The sequence below is a fragment of the Canis aureus genome, chromosome 33, assembly GCF_053574225.1.
Source record: "Canis aureus isolate CA01 chromosome 33, VMU_Caureus_v.1.0, whole genome shotgun sequence".
Classification (NCBI taxonomy): Eukaryota; Metazoa; Chordata; class Mammalia; order Carnivora; family Canidae; genus Canis; species Canis aureus.
In genome coordinates, this window is record NC_135643.1 from 18,301,699 (window position 1) to 18,323,690 (window position 21,992).

The 21,992-nt window shown below is 39.1% G+C and overlaps 1 protein-coding gene across 3 annotated transcripts in view; it reads right to left on the minus strand.

Annotated features, from left to right (window-relative positions):
• UNC5C (unc-5 netrin receptor C) overlaps window positions 1-21,992 on the minus strand; it is a 351,448-nt gene that overhangs the window by 34,323 nt on the left and 295,133 nt on the right. For 2 of the 3 annotated variants that reach the window (XM_077882934.1, XM_077882936.1), the window contains 5 exons: window positions 16,143-16,199; window positions 13,956-14,147; window positions 12,918-13,262; window positions 9,986-10,073; window positions 365-533 (listed from right to left, as the gene is read on the minus strand). In XM_077882934.1, coding sequence (XP_077739060.1) covers window positions 365-533; window positions 9,986-10,073; window positions 12,918-13,262; window positions 13,956-14,147; window positions 16,143-16,199 — 851 coding nt within the window. The remainder of the gene's footprint in view (window positions 1-364; window positions 534-9,985; window positions 10,074-12,917; window positions 13,263-13,955; window positions 14,148-16,142; window positions 16,200-21,992) is intronic. The other variant, XM_077882935.1, reaches the window with a different exon arrangement.

Consider the following 21,992-nt stretch of genomic DNA (forward strand, 5'->3'; position numbering starts at 1 on the left):
GCAATGTTTCTCTCCCTGCAAATTAAAAAAAAAAAATAGATAGAAGTTTCCCATCCTAAGACACAGTATGTATGTTCCAAATGGGGCTTGTGTAAGACTCTCAAATGTTCTTTCCCTAGGAGTTGGCTAATGCTTGACCATCATTCTCACTGTGCCTACCCATCAGTAGATAAATCACTCAGAAACTAGTCTCTCTCCCTCCCTCCTCTCTTCTCATCACTCTCTCCTTCTCTCTTTCTCCTTTTGAGTGCAAGCTAAAATTCCATGCATGTTCTGCTTTCAAAATAAAAGCCTTCCCATAATTATTCCAGTTTATCTGCATGAATTGCTCTTATGTTCTGTCTTTATCCCAAGGGAAGCTCACCTCCCACTGTCCCTGTGCTGCTTGGTTCTTGAGCTGTATCTTCCAGTCTTCGGTATTGGGATCTGCGCAGTGATGCATAGTGAGGATGACCGGGCGAGTCAGCAGGGCTCCTGGAGGTCCACAACTCACCACAGGAGTCAAGAGTGTCTGAGTGTCTTCCATGGGTGGCCTAGGAGAAGAGCAGAGATTGGCATCAGTGACATTTCCATAGCATCCATTTACTATGTTCTCATTGTGATTTTAGATCTGAAGTTGTACAAATTGTTTCTTCCTGGGAGTTTTTTTGTGTGTGTGTGTGTGGTTTTTTTGTTTGTTTGTTTTGTTTTGTTTTGTTTTTGTTATTTGGGGTTGGGGAGTGGAGAGGCAGAATTAAATGGGAAGACATGTCCTTTATACCAAGACTTTATTTAATTTTCAAGACTGGAGAGATTTATAACAGTGAATCACCAGTACCTCTTTGATCCCCTTCTCCCAGATACAGGTCTACGTTTGGTAATTTCCTCTGAATTCACGAACCAATACTTTTAGGATGGAACAAGAAGGAACAGAGTCCTTATGAGGTTACATACCATATTTTCTGATAATACTTGGCCTTGTTCTCACAGAGTTTCAAATATTTTTTATTTTTATTTTTTTTAGGACCTGACTTGAGAAATACTTCAAAAAAATCACTTCAGAGTAAAGACACCCTAGAGCTAAACTTCTTCCAAATGACTTTCAGGAATAATTCAGGCTAGTGGAGGAGATTCATTCTTTCAAGTATGACCAGACAGACTATAGAACTATGTTCTATAGTTCTAGAATTCAAAATGGAATCTCCCTACTTGTATGCTTCATATGCAGGATCTGGGTGGAAAGAATCTCAAAAATCTAAATTCTTTATTTCCATAATTTTTTAAATTGTCTTAAGACCTTCTCTAATAAGACTGTAATCAACGAACAAAAGGAAAAATTAACCCAAGGTATCAGTTGATATGTAAGCAATAGTCCCAAAGTATTGAGTGGATTGCCCAAAATTGTACAACAAGTGCCAGTCCTGGGACTAAAGCCAATGCCTTCTCAACAACAATACTCAAAACTACTCTGTCAGAACATTGTGGCTAAGAAATCAAGAACTCAGAGTTTCAAAGGAGGCAGGGCTTTGGGGTTCAACAAACACCACCATCCCTCCAAAGTAGAGACCTCTCTACAATATGCTACATATGAATAGTGCTTTAGACACATCCAAATTGTACTCCACTACTACTGAGGGTCCCCTCATCTAGTATCAATTTGAATTTACAAAACGTTCTTAGGGTAAACACAATCTGTCTTCCTGTCACTTCTCTCCACGTATCTTTGGCCTGCTTTCTCCCCACTTTGCCATGAGAGTCTTTCAAATGTTTAGTGATTGTTATGATGCCTCTAAAGTCTTATTTCAGACTAAATATCCTCAGTTTTTGAACTTCAACTAGAAAAGCATGGTTTCCAGGTCTCTCCCTATATTTGTATCTTCGCTCTCATACATATGTCTGTTAGTGTTCCAATGTTTTCACTGAAGTGAGGCATCTGGAGATGAATATTATAGTCAAATAGGCAGCATAGCAGGACTACTATTTTCCTTCCTTGGAATATGTCGATGAATCAATGCTTTACAAAATTGTTGCCTTAGATTATTTTCAGTCAAGTATTTATAAATATTATTGCACACTTGAGTTACACAGGAAGATGGAGATGATACGGTTAAGCGTCTCCTTTATAAAATGAGGCACTGAAGCCCCAAGAAGGCTAAGTAATTTGTTAAGGCTAACCACTCTGTGTATTCCTAACATGAAAGGCTCTTAAGCTAAATCTCTATAGTTTTGTGGTTGCAGTGATGGCTTTTGAACCTATGTCCAGAAATTTATATTTAGCTATTTAATTTCACCTTAACAGTTTCAGAGAAAATTTCAGGTCATCTATTTCTTATTGATGTCTTTCCTCCAAATATTGGCCAACTCTTCCGGTCTTTTATCCTCCATAAATCTGATATGCCTGCCATTTATATTCTGGTTCCAATCATAGATAACACTATAGTATAAGAATAGAGCAAAGACCTTTTCAAAGATACTACTTGAAACCTCTCTCTAGCCTCACATCAAATTAGAATTTATTGGTTTAGCCAAATATAAAATATAAAATATACATTGTTACATTGTCCAGTTCATATCTTTCCATTTCATTCACACAGGTATTACAATAGACATATCAAATTCCTTTATAATTGTGATGGCCACTTGAAAAGGATTTTCCTCTAGGATTTTTTTAATCTATGGTTAATACATTAAATACTAAATAATTTAGAAGTTAGCTTATAGCTATGGCTTACCCTAATTTAACACTCAGTGAAGATGGCAGCTGTTTTTATATATATGTGTGTGTGTGTATATATATATATATATATATATCATAAATATTTGTGATATACATGTGATATACACACACACACACAGTGTTGGAAGACAATTCTCCATGGATCTTTCATGTTTCTGCTTGTCTTTTCAAGACACTTGTAGAGCAATCACCTTGGAAGATAAAGATACTGCTTATCTTTGGAGCAAATTGTAAACATGTCTACTTCCCATTATAAAAATACAGGTTCTCTAAGCTCAGAGGTCCTTCCTGGAATGCAACCACTGAGTGTGTAGATGTCATCTGACCCCTTCTGCATCGCCCTTTGAAACTGGGGTTTTAGGAATTGACACTAAAACGAGAAAACTCTTGATAGTGCTATTGCTGTGAGTAAAAAACTGTTCCGTCTCTTGTGTCATCTATCAGCATCCACAAAACTGTGGCAACCACAGTAAGGTCACATCTTAGTCCTTAGCTCTTGACAATTACTATCCTTCATTCTAAGAATTCAATTAAATTTTGACATATTTTCTCCTTAATAAAACTTGGTTATCACTGCTTCCTCTCCTTCGAAAATTTCACCAAGATCTTACCAACCTAGGGCTTTTCTTTCTTCCTATTCGGAAAATAAAAGTTTTTATCTCCTTTTAGTCTTGACTGTTTTCCATCCTCAATGAGTAACAACAAAGTTTTATTAAATCCAAAGTTATCAAAGTACTTGGAAAGGTACTTTGGGAAATAATAAGGTTGTTGGCAGCTTGAGAAGTCTTTACCATCCCCTTTATCCCTTCGTTTTCATTTCCTCTTAATCCAGTTTTTCTTCCTTCCCTCCACTCTGAAATTCATTCTCTTAGTACATGATTAAGTTTTGGTTTCATTGTGGTGTAGTCAATATTATACTATCTGTTCTAAGCAGTAGCCTTCTTCTTGCTATTTCTACTTTTCCTACCATGGGGCAGGGGGAGCAAAAAGCAGTGGCTACATTTTCGTGAGCACTACTCTTACCTTTTAGTTACAAGTGTACTTTGATAAGTGAGCATTAAACTTTTAAGGAAGGAGATTTAAGTGGAATCCATTTCAAGTGGTCCTTGCAATATAGTTGGAGATTGGAAACATCTGTCTCTCATTCTGCTGTTAACAGCCGGCGCTTGAGGCAGAAAGAGGAGGGGTTCTTCTCACCACTGAGTTGGAACAGAAAGGAGAAGCCTCCCTGCTGGGTTGGGGAGCTGTCAGACCTGTACTCTCCAAGCACACCCCTGGCATGCAATATTGATGGGCACCATTTTTGGAGGAGGGATAGTGAGAGAAGGAAGGGGCAGTAGGTGTCAAAAGAATTTATTAACCCAGTGAGGTGCAAGAATGTAATGAATAGGGGAAGTGGTGAAGTGGAATTCGTAATGGGGAATGAAAAACAAAGGAGAAATAATGATAAGAATCTTTTTGTTTGCAAGATGAAAGAAGGAGTGTTGAAATCAGAAACATGTCTAAGCATATCTGGAAGGCATGACTTAGGGAAGATCAAGATTTAACCATGTAAAACCAAAGGTCAGAGCATTTAGTTCCACATCTCCTTTCTTTACATGAACAAGGGACATGAAAATATACAGGACAAAACTAGCAGAAAATACGTATAAATAAATCTGACTCATGTTTTTGCAGAGGGCTCCACTCCTGTAGGACTCACGTGTTACCTGAGATATTTCAGCAAACATTCTCTAAATATTAACTGCAGATGACATGGAAATGAACACAAAGCAAAAATTAGCTGCAGAAGCAGCAATTAAGTAGAAGGTTGGTAATGAACAATAAAGTTTTCACGGCTTTTCAAAGTCCAGTGAGGATAATATGGTAAATGCTGGATGGATTCTGAAGCCTCCGGGACAAAGTCCCTCAGAGAGGAGTTTGAGTTTCCTGTCAGAGAGATTTTCTCATCCTTTGCCTGCTGTTGTCAGTGAGGATAACTTCTACACAGAAGTGCCTAATTTACAAAACTTTCACAAAAGCAATTGCATTTGCTGCTCACGGCACACCTGTAAGGGAGTTAGGGTAAGTCTTTATATTACTTCTTTTTCCAGGAGAGGAAACTGAAATCTAGAGATATTAACACACTTGCCTACAGCCTCAAAACTAGTAACAGGCAAAGCTAGATTTCAAGCACAAATGATTTGGTTTCTCTGACACAGCCGTGTATTTTGGTTTGCTTATCTGGGTTTAGGACCTTGAGACTTTGGGGGGGTCTATTTGCTAGAGCAAGCTTAAAATTACTTCTTGAAGAGCATATGTCTCCAGCCACCTCTGTGTGGAGACAAGATGCCTTCTATTAACATACATGTCTTTTGTCAGGTCCCTCAGGATGACAATCCCACCCGAGGCTCAGCTGCCTTTTGAAGCACACGGTTTCACATATAACTGGCAACTTGAAATATTTGCACTCTAGGTATCTGACAGGGAATATCTAACTCACTTGCTATCAAAAGCTCAATTGAGCAAAAAAAAATATTTATGGAAGCAAGTCACTCTGAAGGGCGTGCCACCATTGCCCTAGACAAGCTGGAATCTATCCCTGGATTAGGCCAGAACAGTTAAGTATTGTCCTTGACTGAATTGCTGAATCGTTGTGGAATTATTTTACTGAATTTATATCATCTACTTACATTGAGGGACACTAACAGAAGGAGCCCTATGAAAACTCATTGCTGTGTTTATTTTAAGGATGTTGTTCACTGTATTAACAAGAAATGTTTCTTTATGTAGAACGAAAGGAGAAATAATTGAACTTCTTTTGGGCATATTTTTCCTCATAGACACATGGATTTTGTAACTTAACCACGCTTCTTAAAAGCTTTGGAATAGCAAATTCATACCTATTACCAAGGAATATACTGGGAATTATACCAAATGTTTTACACTTTAATTGCCCACCTAACTTGGTTATCTTTTCAAAATTTATTTTTTCTTATTTTTTTCATCCACTTATTTATAATTTTTAACTCCCATTATAGAGACTATGTTTTCATAAATCACCTTGAATCATTTCTTTATAAGTAGGATTGCAGTGTATGAACACTGTGGACAACAGTGAGAGAATAAGATATAAATATACCTGGACTCCACTCTCTTCCCCCTATCTGTAGCTGTTTTACAGCTGTAGGTTGAAATAATGACTTGAAGACTCAAAAGGGGAATATCAGTGAGTTTCACTGGGAAATAATAATGTCAACTACTATTTTACCCAGTTCCAAAAATGTGTTAAGATAAATTAAAACTTTCTGCTATATGATTATTTACATAAGAGAATTTTGGTCCACTATCCTAACATACTGTTTTATTATTTATATTCAGTACCTTTATACAATAGTTTCCATTGCCTCACCACTAACTCACACCTTGAACCCTTCTTAACTGGGATTGTATCCTCTGAAAAAAACCCTAGAGGCCACCAATGTCCTTCAGTTGACAAATCCAATGATTTTTTTTTGTGTTATTCTCTTTGTTTACATATTAATTTTAATAAGACCCATGTCAACCACTTCACCATCTTGAAACTCTCTTTACCTTTGATTTTTTTTCTCTATTATAGTTACAATCATTCATTCTTTCATTCAAAAATAATTCATTGAGGAGCTGCTCAGTATTAAGCACCATGCCAGATGCAAACTCTATTTATCTGCCTCATCTTTATGTGTTCTATTCAGCTTGGTTCATCACACCCAAACCTTAAATAGGAATATTTCCCAAAGCTCTTTTTCTTGTTCTCTTCTTTCTGCCTCTGCATTTTTTTCCCCTCACAGGATCCGCTCACTGGTGACTCTCCAACTGCATGGCCATCATGGATCCCATATCCTTACCCACACACACCGCCCACATCTAGATTACAATTTGTCCTTCCCCCTTGAACCAGCTGCATTCACAATTTTCCCAGTGCCCAATGCTTGGTTCCTACATGTACACATTGTGTTTTGTTACTCTTCTGCAACACTTCTAACTGGTGGTGAAATCTTTTTTTTTTTTTTTCTCCTGAAATATATTTCACTTTTCATCCTCTGGACTCAGGCCTGGTTTCCTCCCCTCTCTTCTCACATCTAGTTTATTGCTGCAGCCCAACCAAGCAGCCAACCTCTGAGGAGTCTTCTTGTTCCCTCCACCAACTCATCCAGCCTACCTTCTTCACCAGTTCAATCTTTAAAATGCACTGCTATTTTTGTATTACTCGGCCCCTCACAGACATTTCATGGCTCCCCACGGTTTACCAAAAGAGTTCTATTTACCTTTATATTTGGAATGTCTAAGTTGATTTTTCTGGCCTTTTGAGAAAACTGCTAAGCAGGGACAGAATACAAAGAAAGGGAAAATTAACATTAACATTCAGATTCTTCTTCAATAAGAAATGACAAAGAGCAAAATTTCAGTCTGAGTCAGACTCATTTTTTTAAACTGCTACTGAAAACAAGGCAAAAAGGTCCACATTAGTGCCATTAATCAGGGAAATTGTATCCATAGGGACAACAGAGGCTTTGCGGCCTCTCCTGAGATCTGTAAAGCAGGAGAGGTAGAAATCATGAGCAAGGCCTTGCAGCTTTGCTCCCTTGTCAGAGACAGCTTGTCCCATCTCTGCAGCTCATTTAGGCTGCTCATCTGCCATCCAGGGCTTTCTCAGAGCACGTTCAGTAACGATAAGGCCCCCTTGTCACATCTACTCTGCCACATATAATTAAGTTCACTCCTCCCTTTAGACAGTTCACATCAGCAGATGACCAGCTGGATGCCATCCAGCTGGAAAAACACCCAGTTTGGGATGCAATAAAGGGAATCGGAGAGAAAGAAAATGGAGTAGAAGGATCAAAACTGTCCTCTAAATGACATGAAGTAACATTTGTATCTTCTGATGTCTTCGCCATGTCTTCTTTGGAAGTTCTATCTCGGATCATGTGAGGATAGAAAGAGTCCTCAGTGAGCAGCAGAAAGAAACTGTGTTCAAGAATGCACTAGAGTAAGAAGCAGAGGCTAAAAAAAAAAGCAGAGGCTCAGTGTGCCTTGGCGCTATCTACCAAGGAGGAATGGCTCATGAGGGAGCAGCAGAGGAGCTTCACGGCAAGACCACCTGGCTGTGAATTTGGCCTCCCCTCAGTTGTTGTTAACTGTGAAGAGTCAGCTATGTGACTTGTTCTCCCCGCCCCAGCACTAGTTTTTGGATCTTTAAATTGGGACTCATCATGACTCACGGAGTTGTAGTGAAGAATATATAAAATTAAAAGGGTGAATAAATGGTACTATGCCTTCTATTATTAATACATCCTAAAACACGATCCTGTCATTGTGTTTTTATAAGAAAAACACATCTAGCTCACAGCAGAAAATAAGCGAGGAGAGGAATTTCTCATTATTTGACACAGATATCTTCTTGTGTTTGGTCCTTGTTTCGTGGCCTCTTGTGCATATTTTCTTTTGAGATCTTGGGGTTTCCCTAGCTTCAGTTTTATAAACGGAACTTCTCTGATGCCCAGAGTTCAACAGAGTAATTCCCCTTGAACCTAACTTCAGGTGGGGGCGTGGTGGGGGATGATGAGAAGTGGTTTAGAATTTCCTTTTCTTTAGAGTCAAAGGCAGAGGAAACTCAAAGCGAGAGTGTCCAGCTTTATCAATTTTTTGTTTCCTCTTTCTTTCCTCTAAAATGCACAGTTATTCTGGCCAGGGTACTGGCTATGCCATGGGAAGGAAGAGCATCACACTTTGCAGCCCCAGCAGGCCCCTGAAGCTGCCCCTTAAGGTGTGATGGTGGTGATCGGCTGGACATTAAGAGACACAACACCTCCTCACTTCTCAGCATAAAGCGCAAGCCAATACTCATTTCTGATTAAGCAAAAGGTCCATGTTGGCCAAGGCCTTGAGAGAGGGACATACTTGGCTAAGCTTGCCTTTGGATAAGAAGAAGAAGAAGATAGCATATACAGGGATCTTTGAGTTTGCTGATCTTATTTCTCCTGCTGCAAAGAAGGGCACGCTGAGGGCCTGTGAATGTTACTTTGCACTGAGAATGGAAAAAATGAATATTTGATGTGAGTAAACATGAGTCTTTTAGTAATTTTCTGTTGCTCAAATTCAAGGCATGGATAATGCTCAAGGAACTCTGGTTTTCTTAGCCAGGCTAAGTCTGTGTAGGTGGAAGTACACCACCTGAGGGGGGAAAAAAAGTTCTAGGTCCTCCAGATAATAAATGCCAATATCTCCACCTGAGAGCATGATAAAAGAGCTTTTCGCCTTTTGAAGAACAAGACTAAAAATGGATGTTTTTCTGAGGATGAGAGAGGGAAGACAGAAAGTATAATGCATTATAATGATAACCTAGTTCGACATTTGTCACTCACGCTTTGTATTTGGAGCTCAGGGCTGAAGAGCCGATGCCTTTCCCCTTGGGAAAAACAATGATAATTACACGTAAGGATCTTCATTTCAACAATGTCTTTTATTTTAAGATCTCAGTGTACTTCAGAAGCATTAATCAGTCAGGCCTTTAAAGCACTATTTAATACACACGTTTATGTGGGAACTAACCAAGAGAGACCGTTGTTAGACATGGTAGAGGCCAGACTGAAAAACGAAATTTAGGACTTCTAAACTCCTCTTGTTATTCTTACTTAAAATCACTTCATCTTTATGATTATGACACACTTAAAACAAAGCCGCAAGATTCAATCTAGTTTTAATCAATCCTAGATCCACATAGAGAGGTTTGATATGGAATTTATAAGGGCTAAATGTAAGATGGGAAGTTGATAACACGCTAAGGGGAGTCACCAAAAGAAGAAGCTGTGAGAATCAAGTGCTAGGCTGACATGGGGAAGGCAGGTCAGAGGTTAAGGAGTTGGCTAATCTCTGTGACCTTTGACCCTATAATAGGAACGGGCTGGATTCCTGAGCCAGGCCACATGAAGCTGACATCTCGGTGTCTATATGCACGTATTTCTCTAGATCTATGGATCACAACCCTGGCCAGTTTTCCAGCTGTAATGGCCACATGTCCACTTGAGAAAAGATCTCTGGCCCTTGGCCCATACTCAAGATCTGCCAAAGTGTCTGAAGCTTCAAAGATAAAGAGAAGCTGACCTTTTATAGGTCTAGGAGGGGAAAAAAAGGTATGCTGGAAGCAGGGCACTCAAGACAAAAATATGTTGGGTTTATTCTTTCTATTGCACAATTCTCCTCCAGGTCAGACATTGATAAAGTCAAGCGCACCAGAAAAAGCATATTTACCTCATATTTTCTTTCCTGTGTACAGTCACATACATTTCGTAGACTCTCCCTTGGGGAATGGCCCCAGCGGGAATCAGCAAGCTTACTCCTGAATAGCAAAAGAGAAAAGCAGTCACATAAGACCTATGAATCAAAAGAAAACTTCACAGAATGCCTTTGAAGCACGTGAAAGGGAATGAGGAGATTTTGTGGCCATGTAGCCACAAGCCTGCTTTTTCTCTAAAGACATGTAAATATTCAGAGCGGCCCTGCTCTCCTTCCTTATCGGCCTTATTTTTTACCACAGCTTTCTCTGAACTGTTATGGAATTACTCAAAGGAATGATGTAATTTTTTAAACTCTCGTTTTATTTAAGGAACAGACAGATGGTTCCACTGTTGTTTTCCTTGTAAAATGAGGGAAAAACCAATAACTGCTCTTAAAATTTCAAACAGCTGTAATGATGCATCATTTCTAATTTAAGAAAAAAAAATCCCCACAAAATTCAAAGTCAGAGAAAATGCTAACCTCCACGATATCAAAAAACCATTTATTTTTTTTATTTTCTGAATATCTGGTTAGCATCAGTGTTTTTCCGTAACAGAGTAATAATTGGTGAAGAGCTTCTTTCATCGTACATAACTCTAGAAAATGAACAGACAACTGCTAGCTTTTAGTCATAGCAGAACAAGCAGGTTTTTACATAGCTGCTAACTGATACCATGTTGTAGGACTAGGGGATCAAGCTTTGTCCTAAATTATCTGGGCCTAGAACAGGGCTTCCCAATTGGAGCTTGTATCAGAATCCCCTGCAGGGTTTGCTAAAACACAGATCATGGGAGTTTCTGACTCAGGGGCCCACAAAATTTGTACTGCTAGTGGTCGCCAGCGGACACCAGTGGTGGTGGTCTGTGGACCCCCTCTAAGAAGTGACTTGCAACACAGCAGCATTGTCTCCAAGAATAATGCAAAGTGGGTGGCAACTTGAAGACACTTGCCTCCATGATTTTATCCCAATAAATGTGGTTTATCTTCAGCTCGATAAAAATTTATGGAGCTCCACTGTGAGTACAGTGTTTGGCAGAACTGTGAATGCCAAGAAGTAAGATAATGTTCCTGTCTTTGAGTAGCTTATAACTTAATTAGCAAGGAAATGGAATATGACAAATGAGCACAGGGCAATAAGGAAACTTGCCCGACTGTGTTGGAAAGTCTCAAGAATAAAGAATGGAGAGTTAAGGAGGAATAGTTACTCAAAGGCCTTTGTGTAGCTGGTTGCAAATAGTGAATCATGGCCTTGAGAAGAAAAGTAACATAAGAGCCGTGGTGCCGTGGGAAGCGGAATGTCACCCTCGGGTACAGAATGGTTTGCTGAGGCACAGAGTGAAGCAGGAAGGCCACACATGAGCCTACCAACTCTTGGTAGTTTTATGTTTTCTAATGGGAACAATAAAATGTACCTTTTTGTTATAGGAATGAAATAAAATTATGAATGTCAAGTAAGAGTAAGGCCTGACACAGATTAGGTAACTTCTTATAAAACACTGTGTGTAAATCACTATGCCTCGTACATAGAAACTGTTTAATACATGCTACCTCCCTCCTTTCCACTTCAGAAAGCTTTATAATAATTCATATGTGAAAAAGTGACAGGTGTAGAAATGGGAGGCAGAGGTAAAATCCAGTGAATCTCATGAAAAAAAAAAAAAAAAAAGCCCTGTCTTGAGGATAATATCGTGTTTAAGCAGTAAATGCCCCATAGAGTATATTTTGATCTATTCATTTGATAGACTTTAAAAATAGATTTTAAGTCATGGTTTTAAAGAGCATACAATAGCATGAGAATTAAAGAGAAAAAGGTGAAAAAAAAGCATATATAATGTATGATTTCAGCTATGTAAAATGTAGAGATAAAAAGAAAAATGATACTCCATGAAGGATTTTAATTCATTAAATATACTTTTAAAGGGATGGTGTGACAAACTGGCAAGGCATTGAAATGGGGGTCTGAATAAGAGAAAGAATCAAAGACAAGTTCATATTCAGATCTGCAGACCCATTGGTTCTGTATATTACGCGGCTGTATGGCTATTTATACATTATCTCATTTTCTTATGCTACATGAGGACTTTAGGTCAATCGAATTGTTTCTTATTGCTGTATTTGCAAAATACTCAGTCTTGTCCAAAAGAGCTAAGGTAGATTCACAGAGGAATCCATTAACCCTCTTACAACCAATAGGGGCAAACTCATTAGTGATTAGTGAATATCAAACTTTAATCAAACATTATCAGTTACTAACTTAAACTCACCACGTAAGACCTTTATGAGACTTACCTTTTCGAAGCAGATAACTAAATGACAAGCTGAAAATTCAATTATATTACAAATATATACTAGACATAATATGGCTGGGATTCCAGACAGATGTATCAGAAGTGGGACTCAGTACCTTACAAATACCTTGAGGTTGAAGACTGTGTCATAAAGAGTTAAGTTAATAAATGAAGATTTGATGTCTACCATAGTGTCCTCTGATCTAAAAATTAGCATTCTGAAGTATTGCTTCCTACAGTAAATTGGAAGTGAACCAACTAATATGTTTTCTAATTAATTTGTCCTTTTAAAGTCTGATGACAACAGTGAGCACTTCTGGCTGGCTGTTGCCTTCTGAAGCTCTATTAAAAAGAAGGTCAATGACAGTTCTAAATTACACCTTGGCAGAAAGTTGTGAGTATAATATTTCTAGAGGAAGCGCTTTCAGAGTCAGTTGGAGAAAGATGAATGGTTTCGCTGATTTTGTCTGAAGTAATGCTGATTTACATCAAAAATGGATTTGGGTTAGATTAGGCTACAACTAACTTTTCAGGCCTAATGAAAACCAACAAATAAAAAAGATTTGTGTACCAAAATACGTTTTCATGATCCAGAGATTTAAGCCTCTAGGAATTACCTGAATTAGGAACAATAAGGTGACCCCCGAGAGAGTTGAATGTGCCAAATGCGGTACAGGATGGGTCAGTCTGCCTTGCGAGACTCTGATTCTTCACATGCAGGGCCTCGTTTTCTAACAAGGATTGGGTCATCTGAGGAGACAGCTTTGATGCAAATTCAGAGAGGTCATCCTGGGGGGTGACTGCACCCGAGGTGTTATATACTTTGATTTTCAGGTTGGGCAGTGGATCCAGAATCGGAGAGTTAGTCATTGGGATTTTGTCTGAGACATCATGCAAAGCATACACCGGTCCTCTGTACATGGCTGCAGCCGATGTGAGGTCTGGCGGTACCACCAGGAGATCTAAGTGAGAAAGAGAAAGGAAGGCCATTTGCATTCTCCATTTGGGCAATCGATTAGTCAGGCTCCCCCTGATGCTTTTGGAGCCAAAAACAAATGAACTCAGTGAATATTAGAAATGTATAGACTTTAAGATCCTGTTGAAAACAGGGCAATTAGATTTCTGTGACCCATTGTATTACTGGCTACCAAAAAGACAAGTCCATTCTATATTTTGCTTTGTAGTCTACTCATTGTCCCTAAGGTATTTAGCTATTTCAAGAAACTGGATTCAAAGATAGTCATTCCCACTCAGTGACTTAGGGAATAGTTTCCCTTGTCTATACTGGATTTGAGTCATCGATCTATATACCACTATATTCATATTAATGCAAACTGTCTTGTCAAAAGGCAAAAAGAAAAAAAAGAAGAAAAATTCATTTGACCAATCTGTGTACACTTCTAAAGTGAAAATTTAAAAGTATGACACAGAAACCAGTTAAGAAAAAAAAAAAAAAGATTTGTGCACCTTGCCACTTCTAGTTTGTTATATGAATGAAATAAACAGAATAATGAATAAAATAGACCCGAATCTGTGTCTTCATGGAGCTTATGTTCCAGCTGAGCTACATGACCTGAATGTCACTGATTTTGACACCACACAGGGATGTTGCTGACATGCATAAATCACAGGTGTGAAGAGCAATGTGAACTGACCTTGTCTTGCTGCCTTGATGTTCACAGGCTGAAAGCCTCCATTGAGTGCCGAAGAATCAATAATATCAGACTCAAAGTCGCGATGATTCTTGCGATACACAAACAGGGCCACAACTACAGAAATGGCCAGGCAAACTATCACAGCTATCACAATTCCAACATACAGAGCAACATCATCTGAGTCGGGAGCAGCTGGGGAGGACAAGGAAACATTGGACCAACTGCTTAGAGAAATTTCCCACAGTACACATCCATATCACTGTAATTTTTTCAGACATTTATTGCCTCTTTTTATAGGTTAATTTCAAATCTATTTCAAACGCTATATAAAACAACTGTGGCCTTTCAGTGGAAAATTATCTCTGATTTCTTTTCCTTTCTCACTCTGCATCTATTCACCCACTAATCTATCTTAAATTGGGCAGCATAACAGATCATTTATTAGAAGGCATAAAAAAGAAACTAGAACTGAAATCATCACAACCCACAGGGGAAAAAAAAGTTCATTACTAACTTCAGGTGAAAAAGTTTGGAAGGCTGCTTTGAATTCACTGATAGTTCTCTAAAAACAAACATAAATACTCTGTTAGAAATATCTGGCATGTTCTGAATCTGTATATTTATTGAACCAGAATATTTTCCTAAGTCATTTCAAGTCATAAAATTACTTTCCATAGCACTCTTCTTGCTTTACCCTAAATCAAGGAAGGGGTGGGTGGGAATGGTATACCTAAGTAAGCAAAACAAATATCAGAAGCAAACATGTTGGATTTGAAAGGTGTGCTTTCAGAAGGCTCAGATCTGGGAAGCAGAGGTCAATGCCGATAACTCCAGGCTTTTGATACAGATTCAGTATTACCTCGGAGAACCGTGAGTGTCTCACGGTCCCTGGTTAGAGATTTACATTTGAGCTCCTCGTTATGGAGTCAAATATGTCCATACGGTGCACTGGGTAAGATAAAGGCCTGGTTCAGTGATCAGAAAGGTCACACTACCCCAGAAGGTAATTAAGCATTTGACCAACACAGTGTGCAGTCAGCTGGAGGTCTGTTTCTGGTTAAGGCGAGAGGAAAATTCTTGTAAATGTTGCATGTTGCCTTGGTGGCAGAGAGCATGCTTCGATCCAACTGCAAAAGGTGACAGAAGTTGATAATTGAAACAAAACGAACGAAATGAAACCTTTCCAGAACTCCATAGACACCTGGAAGTCCCTGTTTTTTTGGTATTTTGTGACCCACAAACATTTTCAGCAAAGTTAACTGAAGCTTTTCCACTCACTGTGAAAGAGGTGATTAAACTGGTATTTCAGCCTTTTTATGCTCTATTCTACAGACACATGCATTTGGGGGAAAAGGAATTTTGAGGTATATAAGTCCCCGGCCTCCTAAAAGTTAAGGAGCTATGCCTCTTTCCTAAGACTCATGGCCACATAGGGAAATGACTCATCATTTAGATCGCCAGTGGTTCACCCAAACTCTTGGGTCATGGTTTCTTTGACACATTGACAGGATAAAGGATTTTCCTATCGGAAATCGCCCCCTTTCTTTCGGCATTTTGTGTTTAAATGCACTGTACGTGAGGGAATTTTTTTTTTTTTTTTTGACTATTACCTTTCCCAGAGTTTCCAGAATATCAGCTTCCCATCAACCAAGTCTGACAGCTCTTTTCAGACTATCAGTGACAGCCCAAACACTCTAGGTTTTGTGAGCACTGTTTCCTGAGTGCCGACTGCACTTTGTGGCCTGGTAGTATTTGAGACCCTGAGGCAGCATTCTGAACCCCAGTCAGACTATTAGCCCTAAATCCTTAAGGTTTTACTTTCCCAGGCTATAATTACCCAATCTTCCTGTTTCCTAACTCAACAGGCCTGCATTTTCTCAGCCCTTTACTTTTTAGCATTTGAACCCAGCCCTTGATTAGATCAGCATATTTCATGATATGGTTTGTCAGCTATTGGGACTGAAGCTCTGAATGGCAGACTGATAGATTTTAAAGCTGGCAGAGGCTTAAAATGACCCTCCTTTCTTCTCCTCAGCAGCGAAAATCTAATTTGTTTTTCATGTTAGAATATATTAGGCGCCTATTTCCTGTGTGCACATCTGTGATCCAAAGAAAGGTAAGCTTGAATTGGGGGGCAGTAACGTTAAATGATTATACAGCAACATAAAAACCAAACATCAAACTTACAAGAAAATCCATATTCATTCTGGGTTCTCTGTTCAGTTGAAATAGGATAAAGGAAACCTTGAAAAGAACAAAAAATGAAACAAAAATGGGAACAAAATCAAATTAATGAGGGAAACAAAATAAGAAGCATGAGAAATGGTTTAATTAAAAGAAAAGGAAAAGAAACCTGTGGTTCTTTAAAATTCTGGTTCAGTACAGAATTATGATTTCGCATCTCCTGTCTGCTCTGGAGCCTCACCAAGAATTAATAAGTAGGCAGATTGAATTTCAGAGCAAAACTGGTCTCGAGTCACTAACTTTGGAGTGCTTAAAGTCTTTCTTTTATTGAGCATAAACTCTAATGGATCTAATTTATTTCAGACATCAAGGGTCATTAGCATAAGGAAAATCTTTTTTCCTTATCCCTGCCATATGCTTTAATTCCCAGGACATATTCAGCAAGGCTCTAAGCAGTTTTTTTCTTTTTTATTTAATCATAACAGCTTGCTCTTGGTCTAATAGAACTAAAGAAGACCTGTCATCATTGGTCAAAGGTTAAATACCCACTTACTGAGCAGAGCAGAGACCACCCTTCCTCCCTGCATCTCAAATCCACGTTTTGGATTTTTGGTTGTTACTTGTCCCTCCATTTAATAGGAATCCAATAGGTTTTGCCCAGGGACTGAGCAGTTTGTCAATGCAATGGAAACTGGATGCTTTTTATTTGAAATCATTCAAAAATCAATAGGGCCTAGAGGTTATAAGGTTGTTTATTTTGGGGCTTCAGAGGAACAGTGTGAAATGAGAAAAATAAAAACCTCATCTCAACAATAAATGCAGAGATAACACTAGTAGTTTTCTTTCTTTTTAATATATTGCAAGGTAGGAAATACGATGGGGATGATGATGATGATGATGATGATGATGATGATGATGATAAAAATAACATCAAGAAGAAGACTGGGAGAAGACATTTAACAACATGGAATACAAATTTTTTGAAAAGAAAAATCCATAGAAAATTTAAAAGTGTAACTTCTAATTAGCATCCCCAGTTTTCTACTATTTAATATTCTGCAACATACAAATTGATCCAATGATACAGTACCATTTGGATTAATCACATTAAGATGAATAAAAAGCATATGAATTAAACTTTCCTAGTAATACACAAGGGCAAAAAAATGTAGAGAATCTGCAAGAATTACAATCAATTGGTTCAAAATTAAAGGTCCGTAATGCTCTAATACTGAAGGTAACTCCAAATCGTGCCTCAGGTAGATCTTCTGTAGTTTGCAGAACATTCAGTTCTTACAAGCTATTTACCTATTTTTGGGAACTAATTCTGGAGAAACATGCAGTGCTACCTTAATGAAAGAGAGGTTTGCTGTAGCACAGACAAGTTTGCTCTGAATTAATTTTTAATGCTTTATTTTAGAGCAATGATTGCAACCTCCTACTCAGTTTTATAAATATTATATTCCTTATTCCAGTTGTCTAAGTCCATGTATTAGGTTTGATTTTCATTTTTAAACACTTCTGTCTGGTAATAACCTTTTTCCATTTGTATTCTGTGAACTCAATAAAAGGACATCTGGGACATATAAAGGCACGGGAAGAAAGGTTATTTATTTTCAAACCCAAAGATGTAAAATCATACAAGTTCACTGCTAGCAGAGAAGATGAGGTAGCTGATGTCGCCACTCTGCTAGGGAAGCTGTTAAATAGAAGGATGTCAAAAGATTCATTTCTTGGGGCACCTGAGTGACTCAGTGGTTGAGCCTCTGCCTTTGGCTCAGGGAGTGATCCCGGGGTCCTGGGATCGAGTCCCACATCAGGCTCCCCATGGGGAGCCTTCTTCTCCTCTGCCTCTCTCTCTGTGTCTCTCATGAATAAATAAAATCTTAAAAAAAGATTCATTGCTTGCAGGTTAGAAAGCCTGGAAACCAGTGTAAAATAGGATATTTGGGGATGGTCTGATGTTTACTCTGAGGATTTTTGATAAGAATCAGCATGGGCCTGCTTGAGTAAGCAAAAGAGTTATGTCTTACAGAGGGAGAAGACGCCCTCCAGAGAGATACAACATGGTCAGAAATTCTTCCCTGCCAGGCACTTCTGGGCATGCCTTGGCTTTTAACTCTGTTTCCCAACAGAATCCTTGTTCTTGACAGGCAGACCAAGGAATAGTGAAAAGGAACATTATAATTTGAATTTTAATCTCAACTTTCCAATATCTATGTAGATCTGCATAACTCAATAAATATTTTGGTGAGTGATGGTATTCATCTGAGACTTCTGTTTCATTCTAGGCAAGAACTGGAATTCATTCACTCATTCACTCATTCTTCTAACAAATATTCCTAAGCCCTATTATATACTGGGTTCTATTCCAGGTATGGGGTATGAAGACAAAAAAGATGGGAAAACCCCCTGCTTTTGCTCTAGTTGAACAGAAAATAAACAAGTAAACATAGTAAATAAGATCATCCAGATGTTGAAAAATTTCTTTTGAAGAATAGAACAGAAGAATGCAATGTGATGGGAGATAAAGGGATGACCAACTTAGGAAATCAGGGAGGAATTTTCTTTTGAAATAGGATCTGAGGGGCACCCGGTGGCTCAGTCGGTTAAGTGTGGGACTCTTGATTTTGGCTCAGGGGCTGATCTCAGGGTCATAAGCTCAAGCCCTGTGTCCAACTCGGAGTTCTGCCCCTCCCCTTGTTCTCTCTCTGTCTCTCTCTCTAAAATAAATAAATAAGCCTTTAAAAAATGGGATTTGAAGGCACCTGGATGGCTCAGTGGTTCAGTGTCTGCTATCAGCTCAGGCTGTGATCCTGGGGTCCTGGGGTTGAGTCTGCATTGGGCTCCCTGTAGGGAGCCTGCTTCTCCCTCTGCCTATATCTCTGCCTCTCTCGGTGTCTCTCATGAATAAATAAATAAAATCTTTAAAGAAAAAAAAAAAAGAGATTTGAGCTGGAGCTTGAACAATGAGAAAAAGTCAGCCAAACTGAGATCAGGAGGGAACAATGGTCCACAAGAAGGGCAGTAAATGCAGAAGCCAGGACAAAAATGGAGTGGTGGGAAGGAGGTGAGTAAAAGGAAGAGGAAGGAGGCTGGCTCTGAGGAGTGAGGAACAGCCAGATGCAGGCCTGGTGGGCCATGATGGAGCATTCTGATTTTATCCTAAATGAAAGAAAAATCCTGTGATCAAATGTAATTTTGAAAAGATTGCTTCTTTTTTTTTTTTTTTCTCCACAGTGGAGAGCAAAGGGAACAGAGTGACAGGGTTTTTATGGATGGTTTCTATGACACATGGCTTGGGAGATGTCTATCAAAAGGTGTATGAATATAGTTGATGAAGTGCTTGCATTTGAGGTTGTTCTAAAATAAAAGAAATATTTTTTAGAAAACGAAAGTCTCACTATTATTCCTCATAGCCAATGAGGACCAATCCAGCCAAACTGTTATTTCCCTACATGGGGAAATTTAAAACAGACTGAGTATTAAGTATACTTCACTAATGGTTCAACACCCTAATTTACTCTGTTATGGAAACACTGATAAAGAGTTTTGGAAGGCAACTCTATAAAACTTTTTCCATCCTTTTCAAAACACTTCTGCAGCTACAGAACTAAAACATCACTTAGGAGGCTGGGAATCAGAAAAGAAGGGGATTACTGTTCCATCCCCTAAATGAGGGGAACACAGAATCACTTTTTAGAGTTCGTTTTTACGCTCCTCCATCTGATCCATCTCTCACAGAACCACAGGGGACATTTTCTTCAGCTAATGAGGTGACCCTGCTGAGAGCCGTCCTAGCAATAATGAAAAATAACATCTCCGGCCGAACACAGTGCAAAATAATTGTTTTTCTGTGTCCCAATCAACAGCCCAGCTTATAAGTTAGGGATTTCAGTTAACTTTCTTACTACTCGAAAGGAAGGCCATCAAAAAAAGGCACCAGGGCTGTTGGGAAGGCAGTGAAACTGAGCTTTCCGTTCTTCAGTTTGAATCCTAGCCCTGCTGCTTTCTTAACTGTGAGAGCTTGGTCAAACTGCTTCACTTTTCTACATATCAGTGTTCTAATCTGTGTAAGGGAACATAAGTCTTCACTCCCATAGAGTTGTGGAAAGGATAAGTGAGATTTGTAAAGGGCTGGTACACTGCACTGCAAGCAATCGATGAATGACAACTCTATCAATATCATTATGATGCACATTGTGAGCACGCTGAGACTCTCTTCTTAAGAGATTTTATTTGTAGAGTCAAGTCAGACCATTATTTAATGAGTGACCTTAGGAAATTTGTTTGAATTTCAGGTTCCTTAGTTATTACAGAGACAAAGAGCCCAGTTTTTCTGAGAAACCATGATCAATGCACTCTTTTTAAAATACTGTATACTCTTTCACGCTTTCCTCTGGAAGAGTTTATGGCCTTTGTGGCTTCTGGCAACAACATAGTGGCATGCTTCAGAATCAACTTGCCAGGGCCAGAGTGCAACTTGATGCTAAAACAGTTTCACAACCAGAGGTGGTGTCACTTCTAAAGGGGGAATTTGGAATTGGGGCAGGGGAGGTGTTTTTGGGTTGTCATAATGATTAGGGAGTTGTTTGTGGTACTTAGTGAGGGCCAAAGATACTGAATGTACTGCAATGGCAAGAACAATCTAATGGAAGGACTGTCTGGAACAAAACGTACCTCCATGGGTAACAACTTCCAAAATCATCTCTCTTGGACTGCTCCTGGACTGCTAGAAGGAGCAAAGGCACAGGGCTCATGGAAAGATGCAAGACTTGCCCCTTGGTCGTGGGAACCTCAATAAATGCATTTAAGGGAAGCCAGTTCCAGAGAAAGCAGTGCTTCTGCTATGGGAAATGCTCATGCTCTATGACCCCCTTTTGTAATTTTTAAGAGTAAATGTAATTTTAAAGAACATGTATTTTTTCAGGGGCTCCTGGGTGGCTCAGTCAGTTAAGTGTCTGCCTTCAGCTCAGGTCATGAACCGGGGGTCCTGGGATCGAGCCACTGGCTGAGCCCCACATTGGGTTCCCAACTCAATGGGGAGCCTGCTTCTCCCTCTCCCCGCCTGCTTTTGCTCTCTCTCTCTCTCTTGCAATCTCTTTCTCTCTCTCTCTCAAATAAATAAATAAAATCATTTTAAGAAAAGAATAAAGAACATTTATTTTTCGGGATCCCTGGGTGGCACAGCGGTTTAGCGCCTGCCTTTGGCCCAGGGCGCGATCCTGGAGACCCAGGATCGAATCCCACATCGGGCTCCTGGTGCATGGAGCCTGCTTCTCCCTCTGCCTGTGTCTCTGCCTCTCTCTCTGTGTGTGTGACTATCATAAATAAATAAAAATTAAAAAAAAATAAAGCTTAAAAAAAAAAAGAACATTTATTTTTCAATGGAGAGATTTTCCTGATCTGGGAGAAAAGGGATTGGAGGAAATCTGATTGTGGAGAGCAACTTTAACCAAAGACCTAAAGTGTTTGAAAACTGAAGCAAGAATAGGGTGTCTTAAAGACTTAGTGAAATGCTCCTTATGCTAGAAAACATCTCACAATTGCTCAAAGCGTCATTTTTTAGAGGCTACCTAATCCAATCTTTTTCACATGAGGAAACTGAGTCCCAAAGGTGAGAAGTGACGTTTTGAAATAACCCAAAGTGTTGAGATTAAAATTTGGTTTCTGCCCTCATATCAATTAAGACAACAGTGTACGAGTTTTGCATTGTCCAACTCGGGGTGGCCCCATTCACAGCTGTGTGGGCTGTGGATATGGATTGTTAATATAACAATTTTCCAGTTGATGGTGGTAAAGTGACTAGGGGAAGGAGTGTCTTTTTTCTAATTTTGCAAGGTCATCCTCTAG